Here is a 19,773-nt window from a genome sequence, read left to right as displayed (position 1 = left end):
TCTTTATTCCATGACTCCTCCCCCCCACTACCCTATTTTCCATTTTCTCAACGAACAGAAACCTATGACGCAATCGTACGGATTCTGTTATTTTTTGCTGCCTCCGGCACCCAACACCCCCAAACAGGGCAAACATAACAGTCACGTGCAAGACTCAGCGTCATCAGCGACAACGCGACTTCCGCGGACCAGTCGAGAAACAACTGAGCAAGAATTCCTAGGTCTAGTACCGCAAGATGCTCGGACTGCATGATTGCTGTGGAACCGGGCCTCCTCCAGACAGAAATTCGCCATGGCGAGTCGAACTCCATCCACCCGTTCTAGAAGGAATCTAGCTGCAACGCACCCACAGCGGAGGCGGCACAATGACCCAGCCGAAGAAATACCAGCAGTATACCAGGAGATGCTGGCTGAGGTCCAATCCCGGGAGCCACCCGGGTCCGAGAATGAACGCCCGCTAAAGAAGAGGAGAGCTGCCACCCGGAAACCCACACATGACCCCCAGCCTATTAGCGAAGAAGTCGCCTCTGCAGCAGAGGAAAGTAGTTCTGAGGCACGCCATGTCCAGACGGTGTATGATTCGCTAACATCGTCGTCCGAAGAATCGGACATGGAATGGGAGGAGGTGGATATCCAACAACCGTCATATAATGATCAAACAGACAATTCAACGATCCAGGTCACCTTGGATGGACATCTGGATCCAAAGCGCAATGTAGTCCCACGACGAAGGGCAATCACAGCCGCAGAGAGGCGAATGCGATTAGATATCCACAAGGTTCATCTGCTTTGTCTTTTGCGCCATGTACAGATACGTAACCTTTGGTGCAATGATGAGGAATTACAGGTTAGTTCTTTCTATGTCGGCTATTTATATGTTTTCTCTGTCCAGTACGAAAGGTGCCTGGGGAAATGGAGGCCCTGGCAGAGAAAAGAGAGCAAGGGAAATGAATTCCATTGTAGATGAGCAGAGCTCATGAGGTTATAGCCATCTGACTCATATATAGGGCTTTCTGAAAAAGATGCTGCCAAAACAAATAATCTCACTTATACATCCACCTGAAAACAAGCCGCAATACACCAGATCAACATCATTTATCGACGGGCTAAACCAAGCTAGTGATATATTCAACAGGAGGTTTAGAATAACAAAGCCAGGCTTGAAGCGGCCTTTTTGGGCAGATAATCCACAATCCTTGAAACAACGAGCGGTATTATAACCATGTCTGGCATCAAGCATAGCATGTCTAACATTATCACCTAGGAATCCATCATAACGGATGCAGAAGTCTTCCTGTCACGCCAAGATTTCTGCGAACAGGCAAAAATAATGCAAGGGTCGCGAGACTTTGGTGCTCAATTATTTTGTGCACTGCTTCGATCTGTGGCTATAGAAGCAAGGCTTGTCTGCTCTTTGCAACCACTTCCCTTCTCAGGCACAACAAAAAATACCATTCCTTCCACTCCTACTGCACACGACGCTCCGATTTTGCCGGATTCACCCAAAGGACCAGTCCCTGGACAAACAAATACAGCGCCACGCTCAAATACGCGAAGGCTTGGTCGGCCACAGTTCGGAGCACCACGACGAGCCGAAACACCCACTAGCAGTAAGTTTTGTATGCATTCCCACTTTTAGAATGGGGCTAATGTTCGAAGGGCCACATAACAGCATTCGAGAATCATCATATCCCGTCTTCTGGGTTGAGGCATTGAATGAAGCAACCCAAAAATGGATACCCGTTGATCCTTTGGTAACCAAGTCACTCGCCAAATCCTTTAAGTTCGAACCCCCAAGTAGTGATTCTTATAACCTTATGAGTTATGTGGTGGCATTCGAGGACGACGCTTCTGCTAGGGATGTTACTCGGCGTTATACAAAGGCATTCAATGCGAAGACCCGAAAATTTCGAATCGAGAGCATCAAGAACGGCCCAAATTGGTGGAATAAAGCGCTCTACTTTTACGAGAAACCATTCCTGGAGGATCGGGATCAGCTGGAGATTAGTGAACTTACTTCAAAGACTGCCTCGGAGCCCATGCCTCGGAATATCCAGGACTTTAAAAACCACCCCATCTATGCGATCGAGCGGCATCTTCGCCGGAACGAGGTTGTCTTTCCGAAGCGGGTGATTGGTCAGGTCGGCACTGGTAAAACAGGATCAAAGAACCAGGCCCTGGAAGCCGTATATCGCCGGTCTGATGTCCATGCTCTTCGCAGTGCAGATAAATGGTATCGCCTGGGACGGGACCTTAAAACTGGCGAGCAACCGCTAAAGCGCGTTCCTTCAAGAAAGCCCCAAGCTGGAGGATTTGACGATTATGAGCAGGGGGAGGATGTTGCAGAAACACCCTTGTACGCTTTCTTCCAGACCAGAATTTATGAACCGCCGCCTGTCGTTGGCGGGAAAGTACCCAAAAACGTTTACGGCAACTTGGACGTCTACGTACCTAGCATGGTACCGCCGGGTGGCGTTCATATCACCCACCCCGATGCTGCACATGCTGCTAGAATCCTTGCTATTGACTATTCAGCAGCCGTTACTGGGTTCAGCTTCAAGGGCCGCCATGGTACAGCTGTATTCCAGGGGGTCGTCATTGCTACTGAGTACCGGGAGGCACTTGAAGAAGTCTTAGACTGCCTTGAAAGCGAAAAGTTGCAAGCCAAGCTAGAGAAGAAGTCGGCCGAAGCTTTGCAAGCATGGAAGCATTTCCTGCTCAGACTGCGCATTGCAGAACGAGTGAAAGGGTACATGGTGGAAGGGGAGCATGTCAGTGACGAAGCGAGCCCTGATATAAGCACGAAAGACTATGAGGACTCATCGGAAGCTGGTGGCGGATTTATCCCTGAGCCGGGCCAAGGGACAATAAGCCCGCCTGCGACCCTGGATATAAAGAATTCACGCCAAGGATACATGGACATAGAGACCTCGGCATCTGTAGCTGAGGATGAATTCGGAGGAGGAGGATTTATTCCGGAAGAAAGTGAACATCAAACGCCCTTACCCCATCCTACAGAGTGGCCCAAACCAGAACATAGAATTCGTCCAGCAGAGCCCCAACAATACACGCTTGTTGTCGTGCCTACGACCGAGAAATCAAGTCAGACGAGCTCAACCCAAGGCATTGAGCCAGGATACGCGAACCAGGATCCTGGCCCTATATCACCACAAGTTGAGAATCGCGCGGAAGATGCTTCTATCAATGAGGATGATGCTCCCACAATATTGGAATCTCACCCGCCCCCGACTGCTCCAAACCCGCATACTTCGTCCCCTGAGTCCAATAGCCAGAAATCTTACCATAGCGACGAAGCTTCTTTGTTGTCGCAGGACCCGGAAGATGAAGATGCGATCCCTGACTGGTTAATGTGAGATTAGGTCACTGGCCATTGGTTATCAGTTCTTTTGTGGATATGAGGAGTATCCGGGATTTTCTAAAACGGATGCATTTGGTAGCTAGCTAGCTCTAGCAGTGTCCGGTTGTAGGCAACGGGGTCATTCATCTTGGTTTTCTCAACTTGGAAATGATTTCGGTGTACGTATGATATTTGCTGTATTGCAAAGTGTCCAGTGTCCAGTGTCCAGTGTACATAGGGCTGTGAACGGTCGTTCGGGACCCATTTGGGGATATGGGGGGAGCGACTGTTATGAAAGAACTTATGTATTTTGCATTCCATAAACAGTATCTTGTCCTGTGTCTGTTCTGTACGTACGCTAATTCTTTGCAAAACTCGGCTTTTATACGCTGGGTGGGAGACATCCAATCACAAGGCCAACTAACCTCACAGACCATTAATTCCCTCATCAAACTGACGAAGATCGTACTCCTCGGGATAAGTTTCAAGAATACGCTTGAGCTCCTTCATTTGCGCCTCAGCTTCCTCAGTGACTTCCTCATACACGCCGCCGAACGCCTCGCGAAGCGGCGGTTTCTTTTCGCGCTCGGCATCCCCGAATTCCTTCAACACGGCCTTGCGCAGCTGATCGCGGGTATCGCGCTCGAGATCCTCGTTCCACAGCCCTTCATTCTCCAGCCATTTCCGCAGCCGGATGATCGGGTTATCGCGTCGCTTCCAGTCCTCGACTTCGACGCGGGCGCGATACGCGAAACTGTCGTCGCTGGTGCTGTGGTGCGAGACGCGGTAGCTCATCGCCTCGATCAGCACAGGCTTGCCGCCGTCCTGCAGCGCGATGTTCCGTGCCTTTCGCATCGCCTCGTATACGGCGAAGATGTCGTTACCGTCGACGCGAATCGTGTCGATCCCGTACCCGAGTCCACGGCTGGCGATCCCGTCGCCCCGGTATTGCTCCAGCGTGGGTGTTGAGATCGCGAACCCGTTGTTTCGGCAGATGAAGACGATGGGGCACGATCGCGTCGCGGCGATGTTTAGCCCCGCGTGGAAGTCGCCCTCGCTGGCGGCGCCTTCGCCGAAGTAGCAGGCTACTATCCGGGGTGGGGTGTCGGGGTTTTGAAGCCGTTGGAGTTTCAGGGCATAGGCTGCTCCGGAGGATTGGGGGATTTGGGTAGCTAGGGTTGAGGAGATGGTGTGCTGGTGTTGGGTTGGTCAGATTGGGATGGGGATCGGGGCTGCTGGAAAGGAGGAATACTCACGGTTCGAGGATAGTTGCATCCGTAATGGACGGGCATGTTGCGGCCTCGGCCGTTGTCATACCGGTTGGCAAACAGTTGGTTCATGAAATCTTTCAGCGCGAAGCCTCGCTGTTGGAACACCCCTGTCTCGCGATACTGGGCAAATACCACGTCGTCCGGCGTCAATGCGGCGGCTGATCCGACACTGATGCCCTCTTCTCCCGCGGAGACCTTGAGGAAAGTGAGTGGTCGATCGCGAGCGAGACTGATGCTCGGAGTGTCGGGATGTAGGATGTACATACCATGTAGAAGCTCAAGCGACCTTGCCGTTGCGCCTCGAACATTATCACGTCCATGACGCTCACTAGGCAGTAGCTTCCGTCAGAGAACCAGGACGAAAGCTGGAGGAGAATGCTTCTGACGCCAACCCACCAGTCAACATGTTCTTGTACCATGTCAAGATCTCCTCTTTTGGCACGTCAATCGACTTCCGAGACTTGTCGACCAGGACGCCGTCCGAGTCCATCACGCGGTAGGTGGGGATGTTGGGTGCGTTGGCGGGGTTGACGAAGGTCATGTCGGTGGTGAACTTGCTATTGATCGCACCTGGAAATCGGACTCTGTTTCCGTCAGTCAGTCAGCCAGCCAGCCAGGCCTCATGAGCTTGGGCGGGATTGATGCGGAGAAATCGATCCTACCGGTCCGATCCAGGGCGCTGGGAGATGGAACCACTCCATCGGCGAGGGAGCTTGGATAGCGGTCGCGAAAAACGAGATACAGGCCTCCAAAGACTTGACGACATTGTCAAAATGTGGGCTGCAACAAAGAGTCGGACCTGAATCTTCAGGTCGCAAGAATGCCTTCCCCCTCGAGGTCGAGTGAGAGGAAGGGAGGTTGATAACCCCCCCCTCCTCTCGGGTGTTTCTGGGGAATGCGGAGGAGACCCGGTTGGCGTCGGGGCTGGCCTCGGCCCTGACGTCGGTTGCTCTTATCCCCCCGCCGATAGCCGATAAGGTTTGTCTGGTTTGCTTGGGTTGCTCGGGTTGCTCGTCTGGTTGATGCATTACCCGATCGGGAAGACGCGGTCAGGTGACACGTCAGTTCCTTCTTCCTCTCTTTGTTTGGATCCGGCCCTGAGAGTATTGTTGGTCCAGAATGAACAATAATACATATCACATGTCAGGCTCAAAGGTATCAGGGAGCCCCGAGTCTGCAGTTCTGATGGCCAGTGCCCTGTGCACAATACCTATTAACATGAGATCATACAAGATACTTACCTAGACCTTGGTCCCTCGCAAGGACAGCCAAGCTACAATGGTCTAGTGGCATGTGCAAAAGGGAAGAAGCCTGCCTGACCTACCGCATACCTAGAGGTTGAGCTTCTGCACGACCTGGAACAACTCACCTGCAGAATGCAGATCCATTCCATCCAGCTCCCCATCCTTGCCTCCCCGTTTATTTACCCCATCCGCAGGAACCACAACTACGAAGACAGCATCAACTGACACCTCAATATGTTTTTGTGCTTCAACCACAGTGTACTGGCATGTCTAGCATGGCTGTCACTGGCGACAGCAACCAACCTTTATGCCACCCATTATAGCGGCACCGTCTCCACCCTCTCCCTCGATCGCGACAACAATGGCTCCTACCTGCTCAGTCTTGCCAGCTCGCTAGAGACCTGCGGCTCCATGCCCAGCTGGCTAACCTTTGACTCTACCTCACGAATCCTATACTGTTCCGATGAAACTGGCGATGCTTCGATTGATGGATCCGTGACCTCCCTTGCTGCTGGTCAGGACGGTACCCTGACAGACATTACCACAGCCACGGCGCCTGGTGGTGGTGTGGATAGTGTCATCTATAATGGTGACGATGGTGCCAGATACCTGGCGATAGCTCATTAGTATGTTTTTTATCCCAGTGTCTCTCTCATGCGCATAGGGCCCTAATTTGTCCCAGCACTGGTTCCGCAGTGTCTACATTTCGCCTTCCCCTGGATTCCAATTCGGAGACCCTTCAAGTCTTCCACTACAACCTCTCTCAACCCGGTCAAGAACCACAACAGGATGCGCCGCATCCGCACCAAGTCTTCCTTGATCCCTCAGGGTCCTTCATCCTCGCCCCCGACCTAGGCGCAGACCTCGTTCGCGTGTATGCAATCAACAACACAACAGGCGAACTCGACAGCCACTGTTCCGATCTCACTTTCCCGGCCGGCAGTGGGCCCCGACACGGTCTTTTCTGGGAGAATAGCCATCCCATACTCACCAGTCAACTAAAGACCCGGAAGCAAGACGATGTCTTCCTATATACCGTCAATGAGCTAGATGGGCACCTGAAGGCATTCACCGTCTCCTACACACCAGATGGCTGTCTCTCTTTCAAAGAAATCCAGTCATTTGTGCCGTATCCCGAAGGACAGCTCCCGGAAGGAGCCACTTTGTCCGAAATCCGCCAAGCAGGCGACTACCTATATGTGTCAATTCGCACCGATCATGGCTTCCCGCCAAATGACTCCATTGCGACTCTGGATCGCTCGTCTAATGGCACAGTCGCCTTCAGAGATCTCACGTCTTCGTACGGTACTGTTCCTCGCACACTTGTGATAAACAAGGCCGGGGACCTGGTTGCTGTTGGCGACCAGGCCTCTTCAAATGTCGCCATTGTAGCGAGAGACCCCGCCAGCGGTGAACTGGGAGAGGAAGTTGCTAGCTTAAAAATCGGAGATCCTGGTCAGGTTGGTACAGCTCAGGGACTGAGCAGTGTTGTGTGGGATGAATAGGCTATTATCGGGTTGGCTCATAGGAACTGTTCTCCAACCTGGCCGCTGCAGAACCCCGTCATGTAGCTTCGACTCCGATCAACTCTGGCGAGACAGATACAATGGCATCGAGAAGAAAGATACTCATATGCTTGTGTCTTTCGTTATTATTTTTTTTCTCCAAATCAGCCGGATGTGTAGAATGACTTCGGCCACCTTTGGTTAGTCGAGACAGCGTATGTCTGGCATGTCCCTCAATCATCAATATAAGTAGTGTGTTGTGTGAACCGTGGTTGCAGTAGAGTAGCACTGTTATCTATCTAGCCAGGAAGATGGCCGGCTAGTGGCAGGCGAGTCCGGCCCGGTCGCTGGTGGCCCCACCGGGATCCTGCCGGCGGTCGTACTGATAGAGAAAGAGATAGCTGCTTTCTACGTAGTCTTCCTTCGACGGTTTGACAACAATAATTCTCCTCACCGGATAACTTGCATTCTCCCACCGGATCATTGGCCCCGGATGCACCGCCAGTCTTAAAAGCAGACTCCTCACACCCAGCTGACTAACCGACCGGCAGTAAGCGGCCTCTCATCGGCCGGACTATATCATCGGAGCTTCCCCGCGCGCCCGTCTTTCTCCTCACTCCTCTCTTCTCTCCTCACTCCCTTCTCTTCTGTGATTCCCTCGGATTTCGCTTCATTCACCATTACACCCAGAAGCACATCCATCATGCAGTCCTCATTCCTCCTGCGTGCCCGGGGCCTGTCCCTAAAGTGCCCCTCTCCCAGTCTCGTTCGCCCCAGCGTCCGTGCCATGGGTTCCTACGCGACCTTCAAGGTGCCTCGCATTGACAACGAGCCCAACGTGAGTATCCTCATCTATTGGTCGCTTCAATTATCTCATGCTCATGCTCATGCTCGCAGAAACACTACGCCCCCGGATCTCCCGACCGCAAGGCCCTCGAGGAGGCCCTCCTCAAGACCAAGCAGAGTGCTCCCCTTAGCGTGCCCTTGGTGATTGCCGGACAGGAGGTTAGACAACGGAATTGGTCCGCGACAAACCAGCTCTAACTCTCAGCAGATCAAGAGCGCCCAGTCCGAAACCCAGAGCAACCCCTCCTCCCACGCCCCCGTGGCCACCTACGCCAACGCCTCCATCGCCGACGTCAAGACCGCCATCGACTCTGCCCTCGCTGCGCGCAAGTCGTGGGCCGCCACCTCCTTCGCCGACCGTGCCAGCATCTTCCTCAAGGCGGCCGACCTGATCGCGACCAAGTACCGCTACGACATCATGGCGCTGACCATGCACGGCCAGGGCAAGAATGCCTGGCAGGCTGAGATCGACTCCGCTGCGGAGCTGTGCGATTTCTTCCGCTTCGGAGTCAAGTACGCCGAGGAGTTGTATGCTCAGCAGCCCGCTCACCATGCTCCGGGCGTGTGGAAGTGAGTAGCTCCCAACTGCTTCAATGACAACACTAACCAGACCAGCCGCGTGGAATACCGCCCCCTGGAGGGATTCGTCTACGCCATCAGCCCCTTCAACTTCACCGCCATTGGCGGTAACTTGGCTGGCGCCCCGGCCCTGATGGGTAACGTCGTTGTCTGGAAGCCGTCTCCGTCCGCCATTGCCTCCAACTGGCTCGTCCACCAGATCCTGCTTGAGGCCGGTCTGCCCAAGAACGTCATCCAGTTCGTCCCCGGCGATGCGGCGGAGGTGACCAACACGGTCCTCGACCACCCCGACTTCGCGGCCCTCCACTTCACCGGCAGCACGGCCGTGTTCCGCAGCCTGTACGGCCAGATTGCCAACGGCGTGGCCGAGGGCAAGTACCGCAGCTACCCCCGCATCGTCGGCGAGACGGGCGGTAAGAACTTCCACCTGGTGCACAAGTCGGCGGATGTCCGCAACGCAGCTGTGCAGACCGTGCGCGGTGCATTTGAGTTCCAGGGCCAGAAGTGCAGTGCCACTTCCCGCGCCTACGTCGCGGCGTCCATTGCCGACGAGTTCCTCGCGCAGGTCGCGGCCGAGACTAAGAGTCTCAAGGTCGGCGAGCCCACCGACTTCACCAACTTCTGCGGCCCTGTCATCCACGAGGCCTCCTTCAACAAGCTGTCCAAGGTCATTGATGAGGCCAAGAACGACCCCGAGCTGGAGCTGGTGGCCGGTGGAACCTACGACTCCTCCAAGGGCTGGTACATCCAGCCGACCGTCTATCGCACCTCCAACCCGGACCACCCTCTACTCTCGCGCGAGCTGTTCGGCCCGGTCCTGGTCGTCCACACCTACCCCGACGCCACGGAGGCCGACTTCGCCAAGATGTGTGAGAAGATCGACCAGACCGGCGAGTACGCTCTGACCGGATCTATCTTCGCGCAGGACCGCGAGGTCCTCCAGACGGCGGATGACCTGCTCCGCAACACCGCCGGCAACTTCTACATCAACTGCAAGAGCACCGGTGCCGTGGTGGGCCAGCAGCCCTTTGGTGGTGCGCGCGCCAGCGGCACCAACGACAAGGCCGGCAGCGGCAACCTGCTGTCGCGGTTCGTGAGCCTGCGGTCGATCAAGGAGGAGTTCATCCCCACCTACAAGGTGGAGTACCCGAGCAACGCTTAGCTCTTTATGAGTTGGCATCACTATTCCCCATTTGCATGGCATATTTAGTTCTTGTTGCATTTTCGGCGTTTGATGGAAAAATCCTACTTTTTTTTTTGTTGTTATTATCCTATGTTCTTCCACCTCTGTAGGAGCTGGCTTTGAAACACATTTCCTGAACGGACAAGTCGATCGACTATACCAGTAACTCTTTAGTTGATGCTGGTGCGGTGCGGTGCTGCTATTTAGCACCAGCGCCTGAAAAGGGTCGAGATGAAGCGAAAGACGTATATAATGCTTGCAACAATCATCTAGCTGTTTCCCTACCTACCTACATCACGGGTTGAAAATATTGATAGTTCTGTCTGGCAGACCTGTAACCACATCTCTCCTTTTCTTCATGTAGTGACGCCTTCAAGCACTATAGTTTGTATGGGAAAGACTACCTGCCAGTTTTAGGTAGGTAGGTAGGTAGGTAGGTACGTTGTGGCTTAATGACTCCATCACCTAATGATTATCTACCTAACTCAACCAATCACTATGTACAATACAACCCAAGATGCCCAAGCCCCAGGGACGCTACACCAGCCCAGCCCAGCCCAGCCCAGCCCAGCCTCGCCCAGCCTAGCATAGCCCAACCTAAAAGCCTACATAAGAAATTAGCATCTCGCACATTTCAATCAATAAATCAATCAATCAAACTCACCAGTCTCCGTATTCCCCTGCCCCATACTCCTGCTACTACTACTGCCACTCTGAATAGCGCCCAAGATGCCATCCATGTACGGAGCACCGCTCCATTTCTGATGCGTCAGGACATCGACACCGAGCTCTTTCTCGCGCGACTGGACCATGCGGACGTAAGCGAGCATGCCCTCGTCTTTGAACGCACGGGATAGTTCGGTGGTGATGGTGGCGTTTGTGTGCAGGCCGGCGAGGGAGATGAGTTGGAGGACAAAGCTGTATATTCGTAGATGGATTAGAATGCATTCATTAGCTTGACGAGGGGGATGGGGAGGGGGTTATAAAAGGTTGGTTGGTTGCATGAAACGTACCCATGTTTAGCCAGATCCCAGACAAAAGACTTGAGAGACGCCTCGTCGAAGCCCTGGCCCATCCAGTTGAATGACGGGCTCAGGTTGTAGACGAGTTTCTTGCCAGGGTAGGCGCTGCGCACCTCGCCGGCTAGGTTGGCGGCCTTGGAGACGTCGGGATCGCCTGTCTCCACCCAGAGGAGATCCGCATAAGGCGCAAATACCCTTGCTCGTTTGGTGGCGGCCGGGAAGCCGGCCTGGTAGTGGTAGAATCCCTCCCGTGTGCGGGGAATATCGCAGGACCAGACTACGGGCGTCTTGGAGTAGTCACTGGCCAGGGCTCTTCGGCGTGAGAAGGATAGGTCAGGGTTCTCGGTGACGCGCTTCTTGTAAGCGTCCCGGGCGGACTGAGGGGCGCCTTCTGCTTTGAGGTGCGCGTCGACGGCTGTTGAGGGGTTTGGAAGTCAGGATGGATAGCGCTAGGATGAATGAATGAATGAATGGTGGGAGAGACTGCTTACCTTCGTCGAAAGTGACAAGCGTATGTCCCTTAACCCAGTCCAACTCGTAAGTGTTGATTTCCGAAGGAGAAGCTCCCTCGCGCTCCATGGCCTGCAAAGTCTCGGCCAGGGGCTCGACGTCCTCCGTGACGCCAAGGATGAATTCATGGTCGCGCACGTCAATCGCGCTGCTGATTAGGCGTCCACTCTCCGAGTCTGTCCGAGCAATAACCAGGTTCTCCGCGCCCATCATGTCCCATTGGAAGCGGGCCGCAACCAGTCGGTTTATGTGCTCTCCCATAGGTACAAGCACTTTGCCTGCCAAGTGGCCGCATTTCTTCCCACCATGAAGTTGATCTTCGAAATGGACAGCAGCAGCCCCGTTCTCGGCAAAGAGCTTAGCCAGCTTCAACACAGCGGACAAGCCACCATGCCTGTTGTAAGACATTAACCAGCTACCCTTACCCTCCAGTACCAAGAAGGGGCACATACCCTGTATCGCCATCCGCCACAATCGGCCGCAAGTAATCAACGTACGGTGTGGTCTTGCGTTCTTCCGGCGTCAACTTTCTCCGAGCATCCCATTGTTTCCGATCGTGCAGTTGCTGGGCCTTGAACAATCGCTGGACTTGGTTTGGAACGGTATTGTACGGATAGTCACCGAAATCGGGCGAGACTTCGTTGGTAGTAGTCAAGAGAGAGGAGCAAGCCCAGCCGGAAATGTACAGAACCTCCTGGTTTGGTGCTTGCTGCGTCATCTGAACCGGGTCAATGGCACCCACTTGGGAGGGGGAATGAGTTAGCATGTGGGCCTCGGCCTGTACTGTAGCCAGCGAGCCAGCTTACTTGTATGGACCGGCTTTCCCTCTGCCGCTCTTTCATTCAGCAGATTAAAAAGCTTTCTTGCCATCAACGAGCTCGGGTATGTTTGTTGCAGAGTGCCCCGCTTGCTAACCACATCCGCGGCGGAGTAGGGACGCTTGATCCCCTCAAACCGCGGAGACTTCCACCATGCCTCGACATCCTTGATCTGCTGGTCGAATAGAGCATCTTCGGCTGAACCGGTCTTGTCAGCCGTTGACAGGAGTTGATAGGAATCGCCTGGCAGTTGTGCGGGTGGCGTGGCGGGGTCAATAGGGGATTGTGATGCCGGCATCCGCGTGAAGGTGCGCAGGGCGCAATAAGCTGGACCAGGACCGCCTGCGGTCGACGAGAGACGGGGGATTCGCCGAGGAAGTCGACGAGAAACTGAACGGAGCATGATCTGGATTCGAAAGTCCCGCCGATAGGGGGTTAACTGCAGTTGACAAAGGAGTTTCGTAATGGCAGGAGAGTGAGGTGGAAGGAGGTGAGCGTGAGGAGGGATAATGCTGGGGCGCGCCCAGCCTCGGTCCGGGGGCGGCTTTCCCGTCGGCCCGTGCTTAACCGCTCTCGACGAGAGAGAGTACTACTTAGTCTAGCACGTGAGTATAGGGTATTAGTATTGATACACAGAGTACTATGCTTTGAGTCAAACAGGAAATTTCGGTAATGTATACTCCAGGCACATTACTGCTAGCTACCCACCGGGTACTATTAGAAACTACTCACTCATAGAGAACTGTGTCAACCCCCATTGAAAGGTGAAACTGACCAAGGGGGCAATCCAGCCGACAGCCGAGCGCACTAGGTTGAAGCGGGGTGCTCAGGTGGGACCTCTGATTGGCCATTGGTGAGGCACCGTTTTCCGTTGCCTGTACGGAGTACTTCGCACGGAGCTGTATACACACAGGACATGTAGTAAGAAGGTTAGTAGGGAGAATATTGGTTGATATATTGATGTTCAATTCAAGAGCTTTCAATATGGGAAGTGAGAAGAAGAGGGACTGACACAACTTCATAAAGGACTGCAGACTAACTAATCAGCCTGACATAATCTCTTTCATACTATAAAAGATCACCGATGAAGGAGAGGAGAGGGTTGAGGGTCTCTTTAAGAAACCACCATGAAGAAGCCATATGCCCAGCGCTATCCATGCAAAAAAAAAAAAAAAACCACTTCTATACTTCAAAAATCCGTCACCCTCCCCCCATAACTCCAATCCCCCTCAGCTCCCCACCTCAACGGCTCATTCTTCGGTCCCCCCACCTCCCCTGTCTTGGGATTCTTCTCTCCCTCAAACTCAGGCTTCGGTCCGCTTTTTATATCCGGATGGAGCTCCTCCCCCTTGCCTGTGGCGTTGATCTCCGCTGCCGTTGCCGCCGCGGCGGGCTCCGCGTCGGGCGATTGATTGACGCGCGGAGTACTGAATGCGCCGGTGGATTTGCGTTGAAGTTCCTCGAAGATCTCTTGGTCTTCCTTGGGGAGACGCGGGGGGGCGGGGGAGCGGGGGAATCCAAAGGGGGCGTTGTCGGAAACTGAAAGGAACGTGGTGTTTGTTGAGAACAGGCGGGTGGGGAGGTGGAGAGTGAAGGTGGGTTTCGTGCGAAGGGCGTGGAGGGTGCGGAGGGACATTGTGGCCGTTATTCGTTGTTTAGAGGTATGATGTATCGGGACTTTTTTCTCTTCGGTGGGATGTGGGTGGTTTGGAGCAAGAAGTTGCGGAGCGGCGGATGTCGGGATGAAATGATAGCATGCAGTACGGAGCAGTACGGAGCAAGTCGGGTTTGACCCCCGCCTTTCTGATTGGGATGTTGATAAAGTAGAATCCAATGTGCTTTAGACTGGTAGACAAGTAGGTAGTTAGACAAATTGAATATGTGACGCACGCAAATAAGCTATGCCTAACTATTCAGATTGGGACCGTGCGTCTAGGCTGGGTGATATCAACGTGTGTTCTGTGCAAGATGCGAATAGGCTAAACATTGGCAGCCTAAATATACAGGCAGCGATTGTGTGAGACCTGATGATACAGGGAAGAATTCTGCCAGTATGTGTCCTAATTCAGAAGGCGGAGACGCCCAAATGCGTGGGTGGCTGGTGCGGCTTCCAATAGATCGACATCGATGCTGTTCTGTACGATGTAGTGTCCTCGAGCGGTCTGGACTTCTTCCTTTGGGAGTACTGGGACTAAGCTGCCCTGAGATGCTGGGGCTATTGTTTACTCTGCGTTCTTTGAAGCAATCCGGTGGATACGCATAGGGAGTTGGTCCGAGTTGTTATCTGAACGGCCTATCGCATCCATATGGAGCAACCTGTCACGTGGCAGGCCCGCTTCCAGCCAGGTGATGATGCCAGGTGATCTCCCCAGCATCTTCAGCATCATCATCAACTCACCGCCCAGAAGCTCCATGATCGCCATGTTCGACTCCGGCAGCTCTACCCCTTGACTGCATTGCTCCTGATGGTCTATACTTCGTCCTGTGTCTACACTACGATTTCTTTTGTAGCGTACTAGAACCAGATCCCCTTATCACCCCCGGTTATGTCTTCAGCTCCTGAAGCAGACAGACCATCAATGTTGTCTCTGTCTGGGATCCTGGTGACCTCGTCATGGTCCCGGCTTCAAGAACGATTTCGTGGATTGTTCCATGGCGCTGACCCCAGAGTGTGCGTCGCATTCTGGTTACTTGGTAAGCTGTCCGTAGACTCATGAACTGATATGGAGGCATCCCCGGGTCACTAACCTAGGATGCGAGTCAATCTAGGTCTGATAAACAATGTCCTCTACGTTATAATCCTTTCCGCTGCCCTTGACCTGGTCGGGCCTAGTGTCCCCAAGGGAGTTGTCCTTCTCGCAGACGTCATCCCCTCGTTTGGAACAAAACTGGTCGCTCCCTACTTTATCCAGAGCGTACCATACCCTGTCCGGGTAATGTTCTTTGTTTTCTGTTCCGCGACAGGCATGCTCCTCATCGCGTTGAGCCCGGCGTATACCGATGGCGGTACAATATCCACAAAGATTGCGGGCATCATTCTGGCCAGCTTGTCCAGCGGAGGAGGTGAATTGAGCTTCCTTGGAATGACGCATTTTTATGGGCCATTCAGCTTGGCTGCCTGGGGCAGTGGCACTGGGGCAGCTGGACTGGTCGGTGCCGGTGCGTATGCGCTAGCCACTACCTCCTTGGGATTCAGTGTCAAGGCAACGCTTTTGGCGTCGGCTTGCTTGCCAGCTATCATGATTATGAGTTTCTTTGTAATTCTGCCAAGATCGCCGATGCGTTTGGCAGGAGTAGGAACCGCCGAATATCGTGCAATCAGAGCAGAGGATCCTCATGATCCTCTGGATGAAACGGAAGGGCTGCTTAGCTCCTCCCTTCGCTTGGGCCAGGGCCCCAAGAAAACTGACGATGGTGAGGGAGGCATTGGATGGCATGCTTTCAAGGCCAATCTACAGCGGGCTAAAGGGCTGTTCTTTCCGTTGTAAGTATACGCCTGAGCTCTAACGCTAACGTCAAATCTGCTTACTGGATTGCCAAGTATGCTTCCGCTCCTATTAGTCTATGTCGCCGAGTACACGATCAACCAAGGGGTCTCCCCGACCCTACTCTTTGCCCTCGAGGATTCGCCGTTTGAGCATTACCGTGCTTTCTACCCAGCATACAACGCGATCTACCAGGTTGGCGTCTTCATCTCGCGATCGTCCACCCCTTTTTTTCGCATCCATAATCTGTACCTCCCCTCCTTGTTGCAGATTGTCAACCTGGCTGTATTGACCGCGCACGCCGTGATTGGATTCATCCCAAGTGTGTACATCATTTTTGCCATAGTCTTCTGGGAAGGGTTGTTGGGCGGGCTGGTCTACGTTAATACGTTCGCGGAGATCGGGGACCGAGTTCCCAAGGAAGACCGAGAGTTCTCTCTCGGGGCAACAACCGTCAGTGACTCGGCAGGTATCTGCATTGCCGGGTTTATCAGTATGGTGCTTGAGGTCTGGCTTTGTGATTGGCAGGATGCCCATGGAAGGGACTGGTGTCGGAAGCTGTGACGAGAGGCAGAGTGGAGCTAAGCTGAGCTGAGCTGTCGGGCGCATCACTCACGTATTGCTGCTAGATACCCAAAACAAATAAGTACTTCGTGCTTCGCACATACTAACTAATGGAAGAGGTGGCTCACATGACTTCGTGGCGTCACGGGATTGGGGCTGGCTGACATGTGATGCTGGGCGATCCCGTGCCGACCGCGATGATGCCAGCGACTCGTCATTCATTCCTTCTGGCTTCCTCCGCCATGCAGTCAGCGATCACTGCTGGTCCTCTGACTAGAGTCCCCCACTACCCCGGTTGTTGCAGCAGTGTGGGCCCGCATAATCCCAATAAGAAGAATGGCCAGATCAGCCATTCAGCCCGCCAGTGCCTGGTGGGGGTTTCACATGCATTTCCTGGCTGCTGATCCATGGATGCCAACCGTCTCCGCCCTCATTTCCATCTTCCCCATACTCTGTATATTGGTTACTTGGCCACCACACAATCCCACAATTCGGGTCCTGCGGGCTCTTGATTGTTCTCGTGCTAGACCGTGGCCCTTTTCCTGTTCCTCCACGGAATCTCTGCTTCCGAACATTCTTTATCCTTCCTAGATCTGTACTCCTTTGTTAATACCATTCGCCGCACCCAACATGGAAACCTCTGTGTGATTGCTTCTCTCTCCTTATCCACGCTCGATCTGATCGCGCCGCTGCATGGATTTCTATTCCTTTTACTATAGACTGTCGATTTCTATTTCCCTGGAAGGGCCGGGAATATGATAGGTAGGCTGAAGTCGAACAGATGGTTTGTTGTCAACCAAACTAAGCAGGAGGATATCCAGACCATCTCCTCGGGAGACCGTCCACCAAGTTCCGCAAGATCCAGGTCCTTGCTGTATTCCTATTCTGGTCGCTATATCTATTCAGGCATGTCGATTCTGGCCACATATATACTGGCTGTTTTGTTTGCTAATAAATGTTTCGCAGAGGAAACAAGCATGGCCCTCCTGTTGTCCGCAGATTCTCCTCCCGCCTTTCGGAAAAGCTGAGCGTCTGGCAAACCACAGTCATCGTCTTCCTCTGGCTCTATGTCTCCCGCAACTTTGCGAAGATCGTCGGTCTTGAGTGTCCCGAACCCATGGCAAATCTGTACTCGCGCTCTTTCTTCCGGGCAACATGGCTCACCACAGCGCTAGATGCTGGCTTTTGGACGGCAATGGGAGTCAAGCCAAAATGGCTCAGGGATATTGCCTCCATGGTCTTTTCGGGGTATTACATTATCGCAGCAGAGCGGGCGGACGAGAAAGTGCGCCGGGTACGGGCCACACTGACTGTGGAGCATATGCGTGTATCATGGAATAAGAGTACCACACCGTATCTCTGGACCCTTGCTAGTCTGGTACGCCCACGACTCACCAGATACCCTCCCCGTGCGATCCGAATTCCTCGTCCACCGTCGTCAATATACGACGAGCCGACCAGTGCATGGCTTTACTTCGATGGCCCTCTAACCGCGCTACGGGATCAAACCTGCGTTGTCTTGGATATCCCTGGAGGTGGATTTGTTTCAATGAGCCCTCGCCATTCCGAAGACCGGCTGCTAGCATGGGCTGCTAAGACGAAGGTTCCGATCTTGAGCCTCGACTATAAGAAAGCTCCGGAGTATCCGTACCCATACGCTTTGAACGAATGCTACGATGTGTATCATACTATTGTATCCACCCGGGGTCGCTGCCTCGGACTCAACGGGCGAACACGCCCTAGCGTTATTCTTGCAGGCGACAGTGCTGGCGGAAATCTTGCTACTGGCGTCACGCTGATGATACTCCAATCTGGCACCAGTGATGCCTCACACTGGCAGAGCCAAAACGTGCTTCCGCCACCAGATGGGCTGGTTCTGGCCTACCCCGCATTGAACATGAAAATAGAGAGCTGGATGACAGAGGAACAGATGTCATTAATCCAAGAGAAGAGCACGCGGCGCACGAACGAGAACGTCCTTCGTAGGAAGGATATGGACTACCACCGCTTGACTCCTTACACCTCCCCAGGCACCTCGTTTGGAGATTTCCAGCATGACTCCTTTTCTGACGCCGATGAGGAGGGAAGTAATTTGGGTGACATTGCTTCAAAGAAACTTGCACAGCAACAAAGGCTAGATGTCCATGCAGCGGAGGCAGCGGCCGTTGCTGAGCACCAGCCCAAGCAGATTCGCACTCGACTAGCCGTGTCATCAGTGATCTCGTATGTGAGCGATCGGATCCTGACACCGGAGATGATGAGAGCAATGATCATTCTCTACATTGGGCCTCATAACCGTCCCGACTTCAACACGGATTATCTGCTTTCCCCAGCGCTGGCTCCCGAGGCTCTTCTGGCCAATTTCCCCAAAACATACTTCATCACCGGAGAGCGCGACCCCCTTGTTGACGACACCGTGATCTTCGCCGGGCGGTTAAGACAGGCCAAGCTCCGCCAATTCCAAGAACGCCAAGAGCTCGGTCTCGAGAGGTCCTATCGCTTATTCAACGAGAAAGACCATGTCGAAGTCTCGCTACTCCCCGGAATCTCCCACGGGTTCATGCAAATGGCCGGGCTCTTCCCAGATAGCTGGAAACACATCTATCGCTGCGCGACGTGGATCCAGGACCTTTTCGAGATCGCCCACGCCAAACGGTCCTCCAGTCTCCTGCAATCCCTCTACAACACCTCCCAACTACCCAAAGGCTCCAAGCCCGCTCTTCGCGGCGGCCGCGCCCGAAACCACACCCGCCATCTAACCGGCGAATCTTCCGCCGACGAAGACAAACCGTTGGAAATGGGCATCAGCAAGCTCACCCCACTGACACCCGTGGCCCGAAGCGCCAGTGCCCCGATCGATCACAGCCAGGACCCCGCAAATCCCGACGCTATGCACGCGAAGAACGAGCGAATCCGAAGCGTTTCGCGGGGCCGTCCTCTCCGGCCTGGTTTCGCCCGAAAACAACAACATCTTGTCCCCTCCAAGCTGAGCATTCCTTCCGCCGAGGGGTTCATCTCCAAGCCTCGGAGTCCCGCCCCCTTGCGCGAGCGTAACCGCAGCCTGACCAGTCTCGCCAGTGAGGAGGACTTGCTTGATCGTCGAATGAGTGGGCTTGCCGGTGGGTTGATGGGCATTGGGGAGGGCGCGAGAACGCCGTAGTATCTATCTATATCTAACTCTTTCGCCTGTTTGGGATACTAATCTGGCAAACGGTTGCGTGGAAGACCCACCCGACACCATTGACAATATGAATCCTACGACCCCATTTTCTTCTCTTCGCTGTACTTGGATAGATAGGTTATGAGCGTATGAGATTTTATTTTGTGTAGTAACAACAATGATCGATAGAAACAATATACGCACGCACACATTGTTTTTTTTTTTTTT

The 19,773-nt window shown here is 53.7% G+C and overlaps 7 protein-coding genes across 7 annotated transcripts; 4 read left to right on the top strand and 3 right to left on the bottom strand.

Moving 5' to 3' along the window:
- Nucleotides 1-32: 32 nt before the first annotated feature.
- On the top strand, nt 33-3,728 carry BO70DRAFT_344097 (putative DNA repair protein Rad4). The gene is made up of 4 exons (XM_025541448.1): nt 33-847; nt 1,008-1,211; nt 1,265-1,610; nt 1,660-3,728. Exons 1-4 carry the CDS (start codon nt 293-295, stop codon nt 3,372-3,374), a joined length of 2,820 nt encoding a protein of 939 aa, XP_025395714.1. The 5' UTR covers nt 33-292; the 3' UTR covers nt 3,375-3,728.
- On the bottom strand, nt 3,680-5,476 carry BO70DRAFT_322413 (thiamine pyrophosphate-dependent dehydrogenase E1 component subunit alpha). The gene is made up of 5 exons (XM_025540549.1): nt 5,292-5,476; nt 5,026-5,213; nt 4,896-4,957; nt 4,615-4,824; nt 3,680-4,552 (listed from the first exon to the last, which is right to left on the bottom strand). Exons 1-5 carry the CDS (start codon nt 5,393-5,395, stop codon nt 3,785-3,787), a joined length of 1,332 nt encoding a protein of 443 aa, XP_025395713.1. The 5' UTR covers nt 5,396-5,476; the 3' UTR covers nt 3,680-3,784.
- Nucleotides 5,477-5,855: 379 nt separating this feature from the next.
- BO70DRAFT_390029 (lactonase family protein) lies at nt 5,856-7,638 on the top strand. The gene is made up of 2 exons (XM_025546125.1): nt 5,856-6,499; nt 6,556-7,638. Exons 1-2 carry the CDS (start codon nt 6,108-6,110, stop codon nt 7,376-7,378), a joined length of 1,215 nt encoding a protein of 404 aa, XP_025395712.1. The 5' UTR covers nt 5,856-6,107; the 3' UTR covers nt 7,379-7,638.
- A 201-nt stretch (nt 7,639-7,839) lies between these two features.
- prnC (delta-1-pyrroline-5-carboxylate dehydrogenase prnC) lies at nt 7,840-10,321 on the top strand. Its single transcript, XM_025544135.1, has 4 exons — nt 7,840-8,216; nt 8,276-8,383; nt 8,433-8,794; nt 8,840-10,321. The coding sequence occupies exons 1-4, from the start codon at nt 8,082-8,084 to the stop codon at nt 9,963-9,965; spliced, it is 1,731 nt and encodes a 576-aa protein (XP_025395711.1). The 5' UTR covers nt 7,840-8,081; the 3' UTR covers nt 9,966-10,321.
- A 187-nt stretch (nt 10,322-10,508) lies between these two features.
- On the bottom strand, nt 10,509-12,816 carry BO70DRAFT_344085 (methylisocitrate lyase ICL2). Its single transcript, XM_025541447.1, has 6 exons — nt 12,325-12,816; nt 11,971-12,259; nt 11,500-11,912; nt 11,000-11,423; nt 10,651-10,904; nt 10,509-10,591 (listed from the first exon to the last, which is right to left on the bottom strand). The coding sequence occupies exons 1-6, from the start codon at nt 12,737-12,739 to the stop codon at nt 10,584-10,586; spliced, it is 1,803 nt and encodes a 600-aa protein (XP_025395710.1). The 5' UTR covers nt 12,740-12,816; the 3' UTR covers nt 10,509-10,583.
- Nucleotides 12,817-13,505: 689 nt separating this feature from the next.
- On the bottom strand, nt 13,506-14,215 carry BO70DRAFT_365692 (succinate dehydrogenase assembly factor 4). Its single transcript, XM_025544134.1, has one exon. It carries the CDS (start codon nt 13,970-13,972, stop codon nt 13,526-13,528), a length of 447 nt encoding a protein of 148 aa, XP_025395709.1. The 5' UTR covers nt 13,973-14,215; the 3' UTR covers nt 13,506-13,525.
- Nucleotides 14,216-14,539: 324 nt separating this feature from the next.
- Nucleotides 14,540-19,753, top strand: BO70DRAFT_322396 (lipase). The gene is made up of 5 exons (XM_025540548.1): nt 14,540-15,030; nt 15,106-15,820; nt 15,878-16,278; nt 17,207-17,291; nt 17,352-19,753. The coding sequence occupies exons 1-5, from the start codon at nt 14,883-14,885 to the stop codon at nt 19,543-19,545; spliced, it is 3,543 nt and encodes a 1,180-aa protein (XP_025395708.1). The 5' UTR covers nt 14,540-14,882; the 3' UTR covers nt 19,546-19,753.
- The last annotated feature ends 20 nt before the right edge of the window (nt 19,754-19,773 follow it).

This window comes from Aspergillus heteromorphus (genome assembly GCF_003184545.1).
Source record: "Aspergillus heteromorphus CBS 117.55 chromosome Unknown BO70scaffold_32, whole genome shotgun sequence".
NCBI lineage: Eukaryota > Fungi > Ascomycota > Eurotiomycetes > Eurotiales > Aspergillaceae > Aspergillus > Aspergillus heteromorphus.
This window is presented reverse-complemented; position numbering and strand designations above follow the sequence as displayed.